Source organism: Globicephala melas, chromosome 9 (assembly GCF_963455315.2).
Source record: "Globicephala melas chromosome 9, mGloMel1.2, whole genome shotgun sequence".
NCBI lineage: Eukaryota > Metazoa > Chordata > Mammalia > Artiodactyla > Delphinidae > Globicephala > Globicephala melas.
The window spans coordinates 95,300,448-95,315,007 of NC_083322.1; the positions used below are offsets into that span (position 1 = coordinate 95,300,448).

At 41.7% G+C, this 14,560-nt stretch overlaps 1 protein-coding gene across 8 annotated transcripts in view; it reads left to right on the plus strand.

The window, feature by feature from the left end:
* HECW1 (HECT, C2 and WW domain containing E3 ubiquitin protein ligase 1) overlaps nt 1-14,560 on the plus strand; it is a 479,149-nt gene that overhangs the window by 396,802 nt on the left and 67,787 nt on the right. For all 8 annotated transcript variants that reach the window (XM_060304845.1, XM_060304844.1, XM_060304842.1 and 5 more), the window contains 3 exons: nt 1,599-1,733; nt 10,244-10,349; nt 11,270-11,366. In XM_060304845.1, the coding sequence (XP_060160828.1) occupies nt 1,599-1,733; nt 10,244-10,349; nt 11,270-11,366 (338 nt within the window). The remainder of the gene's footprint in view (nt 1-1,598; nt 1,734-10,243; nt 10,350-11,269; nt 11,367-14,560) is intronic.

Genomic DNA, 14,560 nt, shown 5'->3' on the forward strand with positions numbered 1-14,560 from the left:
AATATGGATCAATAAACATAAATGTTATCCTAACTTTTAACCCAGTAATTAACTCACCTTTTAGGAATTTATACTAAAAAATTACCACATATACATATATATAAGGAACCCATTTAACTTTAATTTATAAACTTTGACATATAGTTGAATAATGTCTCCTTTTACTATACACTAATTTAGCTTATACTTGCGTGTTTAAAATCTCATGTAAACATGTTGATAAATGTTGGGTTTTTTCCCACTCACATTGCATTCTTATTCAGATTCTTGTTTTTTTTTTATCTCACTGGCATCATTTTTTGAGCATCTAACACGGTGTTTCAGGGGACATCATTTCAGTCCCCTCTGTTGTTGGACATACAGCTCTTTTTTGGCTCTATGTGGGAAGCTGTTCTGGGAAATTTTATTACCAGGCACAGATACTAATTCACATGATTAGTATCTGTGAGTATTTTTGATCTCCCTAATGAAACCCACTTCCTGTATGACATTTTATAAAGCTTTTTAAAAGATTGGTTTACAATGAGTCTTGTTTACAGTACTTTAAATCATAAGCTCATATTCCCCAAGAATAATTTCTAAATCTGTATAATATTTCTTGGCCTACTTCTGTCAGGTGACACCTGAACATGTCTAAAACAAGCACTGGTTGAGGTCATTTAAGGCAAAGATATCGTTACCAAATATTACACTTTGCTCAGAAGAGAGTATTTGAAAGATTATTTTCTAGTACAGAAGGTTTTGTAAAAGAAAAAAAAAATAAGTATTAATTTTCTCTTTTGTGAAAGGTAACTAATTTTAGTTTTAAAGAATGACTTTTGTCATATATTGGAACTTATACACTAATCAGACATGCCACAAAGATTTATACACAAGAGTGTTTATTGAAGCATTATTATAAAACAGTAAAAAGTCAAGTGTCCAATGATAGAGGGTACTGAAATTAATTATTATGCATTCATCAAACTGAACACCATATAATCAATAAAATTCTGTGTTAAAAGAATACTTAATAACATAGGAAAAGGCTCATAAAATAATAGGTGAAAAAATCTTACAACAAAATTGTAGGTGCTGATGTGGGAAGGTATGTATATATTTGTATATTTGCATAGGAAGAGAAAAAAATGGAAAACATTCACCAAAATATTTCGGCAATTACCTTTAGATTGTAATATTTGGGATGGTTTTAGCTACCTTCTTCCCACGTTTTTATCCTTTTCAAGTTTTTTTCTCCGTGAGACTATGCTAATCCTATAATCAAAAAAAAGAGCATTTATTTAAAAAATAAACAAAATGCTCTACAAATGATTAATTACTAGAATGACTTTTATCCATGAAAGGCTCTATTTCTCTTATTTTCCATGATAGGTAAGGTGTTATGCTCACTGTTCCATGACTCCACCGTGTAAAGTGATTATCAGCGACTGGCGTTGCTTCTTTGAACTGCTGAGCAAGCAGCAGCAGAGGCACATCTTCCATCTAGTTTTGAGTAGATGAAAAGGAGGGACACACGTAAACATGATGACTGAGCCCTGGTATCACTGGCTTCATTTGGCTGGTTCTCATGCATGTGCTCTTTCCTGGTCTGTCCATAGTCTTTCTTCGTGGACCACAACAGTCGAGCTACCACTTTCATTGACCCCCGAATCCCTCTTCAGAATGGGCGTCTTCCCAACCATCTGACACATCGACAGCACCTCCAGAGACTCCGAAGTTACAGCGCTGGAGAGGTAAACCCCTCTCCCCCTGCCCCACCGTTCACAGGACCATGGACTCTACCTCTGCTGGTGGAGCCAGGATCTAGGGTTGTCTGTTCCTCCAGGAGCTGAGCCATATCCATATGCTCTTTAGCAGAGTGCATGAGGACTCGGGGCACCCACTTTGTGCCCTAGACCCATCTTCAGATTGCCTTCCTTCTGCCTCCTCTTTTGTCCTACACAATCACGCTACTGAAAAATTGATCTAGTTTAAAGGAGACTGAAAATGCATCCCTACACTTATGACTGGAGAGGTGCTTCCTCAGGCCCACTGGTCACATGTAAATTCTTAAAAGACCGTGGAAGTGCTAGGCAGCATATGACTGCATTTAAACTTCTACCTCTCCCTGGATCCTGGAAAAGACTTCAGTAATGCATTCGTGGACCGAAAACTGGGGGAATCAACTGGGCCACATGAATACTCTGTTCCCACCCTACCATCTGCTCTTCCCTGATTTATATTTTCTTTCACTCGACATGATTATCTTCTGCTGGGCCGTGAAAGGCTGCCCCCTTTCTTTTTTTTTTTTTTTTAACTTTTTATTTTATATGGAGTATAGTTGATTAACAATGTTGTGTTAGTTTCAGGTATATAGCAAAGTGATTCAGTTATACATATACATGTATCTATTCTTTTTCAAATTCTTTTCCTATAGCACAGGGAATACTGCTCAATATTACGTAACAACCTAAAAGGCTGCCCCCTTTCTTAAACATCAGGTTCCTTGCCTTTCTGAATTCCTGTTTCTATATCCCATACCCTTTCCTGTTCTCCTTTCTCAAACCAAAACTCAAAACATAGCTCTCTTCTATCGCTAATCAGCTCTTGATATTAAAATGAGCAAATCCCTTTATGTCCTCACTGACATTTCCCGAATAGCTACACCTTCTTTTCATACAAACCACCAGGATCTCAGGAGGTGTGGGCTCTGAAAACCATTTCCCATGAAGCAGCTTGTAGAGTTAGATTACCGTGAGGTTAAAAAATGAAGAAAGTGGTATAGGGAGCAAAGAAATATATCTATGCGGTCCCACAGAGAGTCATTCCAGGGAGAGCCACAGTGGACGTCTCTGGAGAAACAGAAAATAACCATCTACCTGACAGCCTCCAGAGAATAAACATGAGTCTCAAGGGAAGAGCTTGTTGTTTTAATGAAAGCTTAGTGCACAAAAAGAAAATCTTCACTGGTTTTTCGGGGGACTCATCTGTATACACTGAGAAACGTAACTATTTCCAACCAAGGGTACTCATGGTTTAAGGCCAGTGTGATAAATTGAATTTTTCTTTCATGGAGTCATCTTAAATATCATTGTTTTAGGATGCCTCTGAAAGCATGTTAACTCTTTCTGCATATACGTAATATCTGTATGTGACCATGCAGAGAGGGAGTATTATACCTCCCCAAGGGTTTTGTGGGTTTCAGGACGCTTCAGATACCAGGCACTCAGCGGCAGACACGTTCACAGGCTACAGAAAGCCAAGCCTCCACTTCTCAGCTCAACACGTATAGTCCCCCTCCCTTTTATAACACGTCAGAAATTTCAAGATGTATTGTCTTCATATGATAACGGATAAATTCAAAATTCTGCATCAACTTGAAATATGCCATTTTAATGTATTTAAATATTTAATATTTATTTTTAATATTATTTAATTTTAATTTATTTAATTTTAATATTTAATATTATTAAGGTAATTTCAGTGTTAACATAGAGTAACTGCATAAGATAAAAGAAGCTCGGTACCGCAGACAGATCCACCACGGTTCATTTTTTTTTAAAGTCAATCACTCAGTGAAAACCCTAAACATATAGATCTGTTACACATATACGAAATTAACCCGAAAATGTAAATATTAGAGCCTTCCTGTTGAAAGAACAAGATTAAGATCGTGAGCATTACTTGCATTCCCTGTTCCAAAACGTTTATTTGATGTGATTGACTAGCCCAAACACAGTCACGTTGAATATCAATATTAATAACAAAATGCCGTCTGAATCAAGCCAAGAAAGTCTAACACATGATGACAAAAGGGTGTCAGTGTGCCTCAGCCATCTGGTTGCCTCCTAATTCATTCAGTCTCCAACTGACTGTCCGTCAGGTTTTTAAACCCCTCTCATCTCTCTGCCCAACCTCTCTCTGCTGGCAGCTTTTCACTGACACAAGGGAAAACCAAGAAAGCAACCAAGAGAGAAGCTGGGAGGCAGAGGATATCTGACCCAGAGGCAGCGCACCAGAGAAAACAGAGACCCAGCCTCTGTGAAAACAAATACCTGCTGTGAGAACGCACAGCCTAGGGACTGAGGAGTCAGGAGGACCTGGGTATAAAAATAGAGAGAGGGGTGTGGCAGAAATGCTAATTGTGTTTGCTGTGCCCCAAACATTGATTAAGTGCATGGCCTGCCATGAGCACTGTGAAGTGCAAAGATGTATGAGATACGATCCCTGTCCTGGAGAAATTTGTATTCTATTTTTGAAGCCAGGCCAAAAACACACACAGAGTTAGGTAACAGGAGAAATTAGAATACGACTGAGTGCCAAGAGAGACGTTAGGACAGATGCCACAGTTCAAAAGAGGCCAAGGAAAAGTATCTTTTAAAAGAAGGTACTTGACCTAGACCTAGAAAAATCGGTAAAACCTAGCTAAGTACAAAGACAGAGGAAGGACAGCCCCACAGAGAGCACGGCACAAGCGTCAGTGCCGAGGTGGGATTGAGAAAGGTCTGCAGAAAGACGAGGAATAAATAGTTCACTGTGACCAGAATAGTACGTTTTCACTTGGTTTTTGTCTTGAATTTTGGAAAGCTTTGAATGCCACGTAGAAGAGCTGGGACTTTTTTATGAGTCCATTGAATGAATTTGAGAAGAAGAATATGATGATTGATATGTAAAAATGGGCTTTTAGAGATCAGTTCGCCCATTGCTTCTCCAAAGGAGAAGACTATTGACAATTTGGGATGACAGTTCTCGGATGCGTGAAAGCATCCCTTGCCATTGCAGGATCTTTTCTCCTGGTCCCATCCATTAAATTTCAGGAATGTCCCCGCCTCACCAGTTACTATGACAACAAAAACAAAAACAAAACAAAATAGCCCTGAGCATCTCCAAACACTCCTAGATGGTAATTCCACTCCAGTTAAGAATCGTATTTCACAGTCAAGTACACTGAAATATCAAGAGCTCAAGTCACCCAGGGAGTTCAGGACCAAAGTCCAGATTTCCCAACTCCCAGTCCAGTATAAACTCATATTTTTAAAGAAGACAGTGACAGCCAAGAAGAGGCAGAATTGTGGCACAGAGAGATTTGAGAGAGAAAGGCCATGAGAGGCCACTGCCCCAGACCGGGTAGGAGGTGATGAGGCCCTAAGCTGGGGTGACGAAGAGACAGCAAAACCTCAGGGGAGTCGAGGGCTGTGGAGGAGGGGTACCTGGGACTTGCGTTAGCAGATGGGAGTCCCAGCTGTGGCTTCTCCGCAGAGGTGCTGTGTGCCATTGCGCCTTCCTTCCCTTTCCGGGGCCTCAGTTTCCCCGTCTGCATCTGGAGACAAGGGGACTGGATGGCCACTAAAGCCCCTTCCAGCTCTGTGGTTCTTAGAGTCTGTGAGGCTTGACCCACAGTCCCCAAAACAGCTCACAGGTAAGATGAGCAGGAAAGCCAGGTGGGGAGGCTGGTAGGTGTGCCTTTAGGTAAGTTGATGAGTATGGAAACAGTAGGAGAGCCGATTAGAAATGACAGCTAAGCAGACGGAAATATGAGACTCAGGAATATCAGTGAACTGTTTCCATAATCTGCGATTTTTCTGTGTCACCTCTCATGGGCAATGGGGAACTCACTATAGATGTTTCTTAGACCTCAACTTTAGGAACCAGTTTTTTCTTCTGTTCACCTTTGTGAGCCATTTTTTGAGTGTTACCCAGGGGTTGATCTTTTTTATCCATTGCATTTAAGGATGGAATTAAAATCAGTGTCTAGGGACTTCCCTGGAGGTCCAGTGGTTGGGACTCCGCGCTTCCACTGCAGGGGGCGTGGGCTCGATCCCTGGTCGGGGAACTAGGACCCCGACATGCCGTGCGGCGAGGCAAAAAACAAAATCAATTTCTATATTCAAGATCCTAAATGGTAAAAATTCCCCTCAAAACCACAACAATAGGTTATTAATAGAGACCCTGCTCAACATCTTTTGAATTAGCCTTTACCTCACCTGAAAATTGTTCAGGCCATTTCCTGAAAGCAGTTGTCAGGAATATTTGATTTTATGCATAAAAAGATCATTATTTGACACTTTAACATGCATTTTTTTTTTTTTTGCGGTACGCGGGCCTCTCACTGCTTGGCCTCTCCCGTTGCAGAGCACAGGTTCCGGACACGCAGGCTCAGCGGCCATGGCTCATGGGCCCAGCCGCTCCGCAGCATGTGGGATCCTCCCGGACCGGGGCACAAACCCGTGTCGCCTGCATCGGCAGGCGAACTCTCAACCACTGCGCCACCAGGGAAGCCCTAACATGCATTTTAATACAGTGGCACATCTGTGTGCAATATATTTAAGTACCAACAAAACAGGCTTGGTTTCTTCCATAGTGTCCAAATGGAATTGGACATAGATAAATGGAAGGGGCACATGGGGCCATAAATATTGGATCCCATCTCTCTATCAGTAAGGAAATCACGGAAGGTCAAATTTTGTCTTGTTTATACTGCAGTTTGCAGTATAAATTAACATTAATAAGGAAGGATAGCAGAACACATAATGTTAATTTCTTTCACCACCTTATCTTGGTCAGGTTAGAAAGTCATTAGTGAAAGAAAATTTCTGGGAGGGTACACATAAAAATGCTTAACAGTAATTGCCTCAAGGAAAGGGCAGGAGTCTGGCAGGAAAGAAAATTGACTTTTCACTCTCAAAGCAGAAGTCACCGTGAGTCATTCTTTGCAGTGAGCTGTTCTTACGACAAAAGTGATTGCATCAGCTCTGATGACAGAGGCCATCATGCAGGAAGCTGCCCTTTGGGGAGGGTAGCTTTTGCACTGTGTTTTAAAATCGGTAGTTTCCCTCTTGATTCCATGTAACCTGTACTTGGTTACAGTTTGTTTGGAAGTTTGTAAAATTCAGACACCTGTGACAATACACTTTTGAATTATAAACAGTGTATAATGAGTGGAGAAAATACAAGCACAGATGGAAAAGAAGTTAAAAGGCAGGTACAGTCCCCCATCTGGAGACAATTCCTGGTGAACATAGAAGTAAACAATTGAATCACACTGTCTATGGTTCTGTATCTTCCTTTACCATTATAGTACATTGTGGATAGTTTCTATGCCATTAGAATTCTGCTATACTTTATCATATGGATTTGCCATAATTTGACTCAAGCCTTTCTCTGGACATTCTGTTTATCACCCACTTTTTACTATTATAAATATGTTGAAAAACTCAAACATAGATCTCTCTTTGCTTTCCAAACTTTGTTAATTCTCCATTTTTAGAGTACAGAAGGAATCGAGAGATGAACGTAAATTCATCCCTTGGGCTTTTCCCCTGAACTCGCTCTTTTTTATCATCAGGTCTCCAGTGTTTTCAAGAGAGCATTAGCTGATTATTAACCCAAATTCAGTCTAAAACCTACAATTTGCAATCACAGATTTTTTTAAAACCACCAATTTACATTTCCAAGTTGCAACACAGAAGAGAAGCTTGTTTACCAGTCACTGAAAACTATTTTCTGAGCATATCTATTTCGTGTTGTCTGGAGAGCTAAATGTTTGAAGTTTGCACATTTGCAATTATGATTGAAGCTATCTCAACATCAAAAGGGAAAGAAATCTTAAAAGTAGTCACATGGGGTTCTCTTCTCTCTGTCTCTCTCTCACCCTCTCACCCACACACACAGCCCTGCCTGAAAACCTCAGTGAGACAAAATGTCAAATTCTGGGGAATTCAGTGAGTCATATCATCTTGGTTTTAAATAGGAACGCCATTCTTCTAGGTATTTTCAGTAGTTAGGAAAGCAAGTGTTAGCATCATGTTCGCAGTGAGATCCAAATCGGTCACTCAGTTGATGTCAGACATCCCTCAGGATGGAGCATTGAGTACCACTTCTGGGCCACAAAGATCCTAGTACATACCAAGTTCTACGCAATCTTAGAATATTAGAGCCTTCCTTAGCCCTACCTGAATTGTCTCCATCCCTGTAAATTCCTGGCCCCTGGCTGGAGAAGCACGTTTCTATTCAGCCCTCCCGTTCTCAGCTTCTCTCCCCTGTAAGCCATCCAGTACCACTTCACAATCACCTCCTCTATTCTTGGCCGTCGTTTCCGTGGCCCGCGGACCCCAGAAACCCCACCGCTACCCTGTGTTGTTTCCTCCATCTCACTCGTGGCATATCCCTCAGCCTTCAAAGTAGCTGACCTTCCTGTGCTTCTGAAGTCTTTCAATCTGGCTTAGTTTTGCCAGTAAGTAGGTGACCTCAGAAGTAGGCACCAGTTTTCCCTAAGGCATATCTGCAACACCTGAATTCCCTATGACCCCCCCCCCCCAGGAAGAGAAGTGAGCCTCTTCCTGTTTCAAAGCCTTATTCATTTCCAGACAACTACTGACAATTAGCCACTTTTGCTCGGGGTGTGACTGCAGGCATCGCCCAGGTTCAGTGCACAGCCAAGTCTTCTTGAGTTCCGCTCTCAAATCTATCTGCTTCCCCAATTTCTCTCTGTAATTCATCACTTGGATAATCTTCAACTGAGGGTTTTTTGAGATTCCTGTCTTTACAGCATCAAAAAATATTTTAAACACACATTAAGGTGGACTGACACATTTCCCTTGAAGGAAAAGAGATATTTCAGTCCCGGAAAGCCTTTATGTATTTATTAATTCATGGAGAAGAAAGAAATATGAGACTCACTATTGCATGTAAGCCATCAGCAAACCTTTCTTTCATCACTTTGCATTATAACCATATAACCAGAAAGTGCTGTTACAGAAGCGCTGGCGTCTAAATGTCGGTGGCTGGCTACACCCACTGAACAGAGCTGGGTGCTAATGGCATCAAAGTGAGAAGTCACCCAGAGTGGCACAAAATCTATTCCCTTGTCCCTCAAGTGAGCCATGGGCAAGGAGAAGGATCTGGAGAGGAAAAGGATGGATCTGTATCCCTACTAATTCCAGAAGAGCAGTTCAAAGACTGCCACATACAGATAGCAAACTGGTAGCACATCTCATACGAAGGATATGATTCTTGTCTGTGTGAGACATGAAAGTAGGACCTAAAGGAAAACCAGCAATTACCATTTCTGTAATTAGGAAACCCTAAGTCATCTGCCCTAGTGTGTCATCTGCAATATCACATGTGGCCTAGTCTTAAGTGACCACTTTGAGACTGACCTGGACCTTTCTGGGGTTTGGAGCATAGGAGCTCATCACCTCTCGTGAATTCTGTGTGAGTGAATTCTGGTCTCAGAATTTTCTTTCCTTTTTCTGTCTGGATGTCTGAGCCCTTTATGAGTATCTCACAATGTCATCTTCAAAATTCTTAAATATTTTAAAGTCTGTTTTGGCTACTCTGCCGAATATCATAGAATGAGTCATAATTTACACCAAACCCAGTATATCTGGTGAATGTACTCCAATGTGGAAAATCTCCATTGTGGTGCCTTGGTTTAAATGGCTTACCCTGCAAGGGTCCTACAAGGAGGAAAATATGAATGGAAGCATGGTAGAAACTCATTGTCATGCTCTAGAACCTAGGGAATTTATATACATTTTAAGTCAAGCTAAATTAAAGTTAATCATCACAAGTATCAGTTTTAAGCTAAGCAAATTCCATATTCCATGAAGTTATGTCAAAAGGTCCAACCCAAACCAAGACATTGGATGCAGGCTAGTAGTATGGGGAAGTAAACAAAATTCTTTGCCATCAGTCATCAGTAAGTATCCTGGTTCTCTCTCTTACACTTGAAAGTTTTGGAAAGACTTAATTTTCTCTGATCCTCAGATTCCCCATTTGTAAAGGGGAGTGAATAATGCTTATCTTGCTGAATTCTGTGAGGATATGAGATACTATGTGAAGTAGCCAGCACAGTGAACGAAAGAATAGGCACTAAACAAAGAAATGCCATTTGAGTGTAATAAACACTATTTAAGAAAACGAGCCCATTCCACATTCAGTTACGGAGTTCAGTGCTGCCTGTTAGAGATGAAGGTCATAAACCTACCTTACCAGTAATATTCATGTAGAATTTATTTACATCTCTTTAACGTATTTCTGATGAGAAATATTTCTTAGTCTATTCAGTGTATTAATGACCATTCTACTGAGTCATTTTTTTAAAACTTGCTTATTTTCCATCACTTTGAGGATTATAACTTCATTGCTTCTTTAATTGAGGTGATGTCAGGGCCTTTTTACCCCTCGTTTTGAAAAATTAGTTTCCAGAGCTCATCCGAAATGGCTGAGATTTCTAACGCTAACAATTTTATTTTGCAATTAGGCCTCAGAAGTCTCTAGAAACAGAGGAGCCTCTCTACTGGCTAGGCCAGGACACAGCCTAGTAGCTGCTATTCGAAGCCAACATCAACATGAGTCACTACCACTGGGTATGTATCACGCTTTGTGAACCCCTGGATAGCTTTGTGTTTCTTATCGTGACTCCTTTAATATTCAGGGTTCTGTGTTTTGTTTTTCCTCTCGTATGGTATAGTCCACACCCCTATCCTTTGTTCCCATCCCCCCACTTGCCGCTTTTCCCTCTCCCTTCCTCCTCATTTTGTCCTTCTCTCTTCCCTTCCCTCTCTTCCCTCCCGTCTCTTCCAGACCGTCATTCCCCTCCCCCCGCCTTGTTTATTCCATTCAGTGATTTGTTAGCTGGGTCCCAGGAGAGCATAGTTTAAATGAGGTGACGGATTTTGTTGCTTTTAGGTGCACTTTTTACTTTAGACCTCTCTTCCCATGCATGTATGGGGATAAACTGGCACAGTCTCCATTCCTAACCTCAGCTACCTCTTTCCAAAACACATGCCGCCTGTATCAAGGGAAATGAGGTGAGAGAGTCTAAATGGATTCGGATGTTTTCATTATCACCATTGGGAAATCAACGGATGGCCAAAGTCATAAGTGCAAGTGCTCAGAAGAGGATTTCTTTGAACTCATAAAGAATCTTTTGCCGTGGCAAAATGGCAAGAGAAGTCAGAAAGAACAGAGTAGTACTCCCCTCCTGGAAGATCTATTTTCTTCTCCATCTGTTCCCAAGGGGATGAGTTAACACCCAGTTAAGTTCCTAGAATATTAAAGATGATTAACTTAGATCTGCTTCACTTTGGGTTTGATCTTTTAAAAGTACTCCTACCATTATGTCACAGAAAAAAACCCTCAAGAGCTTACATTTTTTGATGAGTTTGCTCCCTGCCTTTTCAATTCCTCCGTTAAATCCTGGTATCTAGTTGCCATTTTCCAATCATGAGCAAAATTATCTCTGGGCTGAAGACTCAACCACAACTTGTGCTTTTGTCTGTTTCAGCATATAATGACAAGATTGTGGCATTTCTTCGCCAGCCTAACATTTTTGAAATGCTGCAAGAGCGTCAGCCAAGTTTGGCGAGAAACCACACACTCAGGTAGGGGCCTGTCTACCACCCTCTACCTACAGGTCTCTCCTGCTGGTTTTCCAGGTGGGGCAGCCTCTGTGGAGAGAGGGCAGACACTTAAGATGTGTTTTATTCATGCATTTAAATTATAACCTGAATATTTAAAATGAAGGATCCAGGGGTTTCTAATGTTCTCTAAAGGGTTGCAGTCAGAGATAGTTATCATGCCAGGTTACCTATTATTCTTACGATGCTAAAATGATTTCCATTGATTTGGAGAGAAGCATGGAAAGGGAGCAAAATAGTTTTCATCAAAAAATTATTTATGTAAAGCACCATGTAAATTATTTTTGTTTTAAGAATATAATTGTCTGATGGTGCACCAGATATTAGATGACGATATTCAAAAATAAACCAGCGAACAAAAAGTATCACATGTGTTCTAACACCTTAAATCCTAATGTCCATTACGGTCATTTCTGAATGAGTGTCTCTGAAACTCTGAATCACTTTATTTGGAAGGAAAAGCCACCCAAAGTGATGAAAAGAGAAAATATCCTCTGAACTTAAATCCCACTTTCTCACCAAGATATTCAAGCATATCTCTCCTTCAGTTTACTACCCAGCATTTCAAAAGCTGGAGATGAACAATGGTTAAGTGTGTGCACTCAGAGTTTGAATACTCGCTCCAGCCCTTAGGGACCAGGGATGGGGGCATGTCATTTAATCCTCTACCCTCAGCCTCCTCAATCATTGAGACAGGGTCACAATGTGGGCACCATTAAGATGCTTCACTGGGTTTGTGTATAAAGGACCAGGCAAGGTGGGCAGGGATGCAGCCAGTGACTGCCCCTAACTCCTCACCTCCCATCCGGTGGTCTTTTGAATGTGGCTGACAACTGTAATCCTCTACTTTGACCTCCTCGATGAGTCACCAACACCTAAAAATAACCTCTTTGCTAGTCATGCCAGGATGGATCACTCACTGTTCTTTTCCCCTCCATCACCACCCCCATTGACACTTCTTTTCCCTGTGGTCTTACTCTGTGCAAATTAGAACCTGCATCCTCCCAAATGCCCATCATCTCAATTCCGCCCTCTTTCTTCAGCTTCACATCTAAACATTTATCTCCTCACTTGCTTCCAGCCCTTCTTTTCTCTTCTCCCTGCCGTGGCCTAGGTTTGGAGTCTCATCATCTCTCTCCCGGACTTGGCAGGGATCTCTTAAGAAGATACTCCCTATCGCTCTACTACAAACAGCATTACCTCCTTATAACCCGTGTCACCCACACCCTTGAAAAAAGCTTCCCGTGGAGTATCCTCAGGGCTGGCCGCCGCAGTGGCTCTCAGACTGTCTTTCGGGGGACCTCAGAGCAGCTAAGGACCCTCTCTGGAATTCAGTCCTTGAGGAAGTACACCACACAATAGCAGGAGGAAGGCAGAGATGGGCATGTGATACTAACCTCATTGTGAGTGAGGGGGCCGGCTGGCATTCTGTCCCAGACCCGGCCGCTGGCCCTCACCCCCGCAGGGCCTCTGGTCAGCCCTGCCTTTCTTCTAATCCCTGCTCTGCCCACCCTAGCCAGTCCACTGAGCAGTTTAGGCCAGATTTGTGACTCAGGGACTCTTGCCCACCTCCTGAGGTTTTGAGGCCACATGAAAGAGGCTATTTATGTAGATCTACTGCAGGTTTTCCTGCCTACCCATTAGTATAAGACCTTAGTTTCATGGAGGGGGAGGGAGGTGGAATCTGAGCATACTTTGAGAACTTGTGAAAAATGCACCAACTAATAAAACTGGCTTATATACATGGGGTTTTTGGGGCGGGGGAGGAATTCTTTGTTCAGTTCCTTATGAAACTACCAGCTCCCTCTCCAAAAAGGAACTGGTTTCGATGGAACCTTTCTTACATCAGAGCTCGTGCTAAGGAAAGATGGAAACCCTCTCGTAAGACTGGAATTCTTTGCCATTGAAGAACTAGATGAACTATATTGAGTCACTTCTACAGCTTTTCTCTCCAGGATTTCAAAATTCATTGACAAATACTTTCAATTTCATTACTCAATACCAACAAAATAATGCCCCCACACAAAAACTTCCCATGGTTCCTGTTAGGTATGTGATAAAGTCAAGATTTCTAAGCACAATTGCCATAGTCTCCTAAGACTGGCTCTAATCTAACTCTCCACCATCCTGTGCTTGTACTTACGTCCTTCTGGTGTCTTCCACCTCCGTCAAACAGCCTGTGCCCTCTCCTACCCACACCCTTCCTGGAGTGGCTTCTCTCTTAAAGGCATTTCAACCCATTTTAAAGGCTCAAGTCAAACGCAAAGTCTCGGTGATCTAGGCAGACTTCAGTAGTTCTTTTGCTTTGATTTAATAGCATTTGGTTTTGTACCTCTAAGATATTTTCCCATTATCCCTCGTATTCTACCATGTACTAATGTCTTCCTACGACACTGGAAGTGTCTTAGGGCAGGGTCTATATCTTCTTAGTCTTTGAACCACTCTTGCCTCAGAGCCTGGTTCCTCTACTTCGAAGATAGGAAACACTGATTACTTTTTGAGTGAACAAAAGGACTTCAGCTTGACTGATCATCACTTCCACTTGTGTTCACCTCTGCCCAAGTTTTATTACTGTGTCACGGAAGGCAGGGCCATCCTCGGTCCATTCGTGGGCCGCTCTCTGGCTCACGGTACATAATAATTTAAGGGAATTTCCAAGGGATTTTCAGAGGTGTTGTACTATCTGAAAACTTTCTGACACATCACTGCTCTTGAACATTTCTACGTTACAGATTCTACCACTAAATAAGGAGTTCACTGCTTACTTTTGGGAGAAATGTGAGCTCCCCAAAGGCCCTAGAGTCCTGTTTAAATCATTTTTAAAGTAATCAAATTAATCCCCTGTGTAGAAGAGTGGAATGTGTTTCTGAAGGGAAGTAAACAATTTCAGCACTGTTGTGTAGTATCACGTTATAACAGAATCTAAGAAACCTCTGGCGGGCGGGGGGGGGGGGGGTTGCAGTGTGGAATTGTACAATTATGATTTTCCAGATGTGGGTGACTTGGAATTAGGGAATATTGGAACTGGAAAAATATTGGAAATTAATGTAGAAACTAATAACCTTTTTAAGGTTAAGGACTCCTTTGAGAGTCTGATGAAAGCTCTTATAGACTCTCCTCCATATACGAACATAAATCTTTGCATATAATTTCAAAGA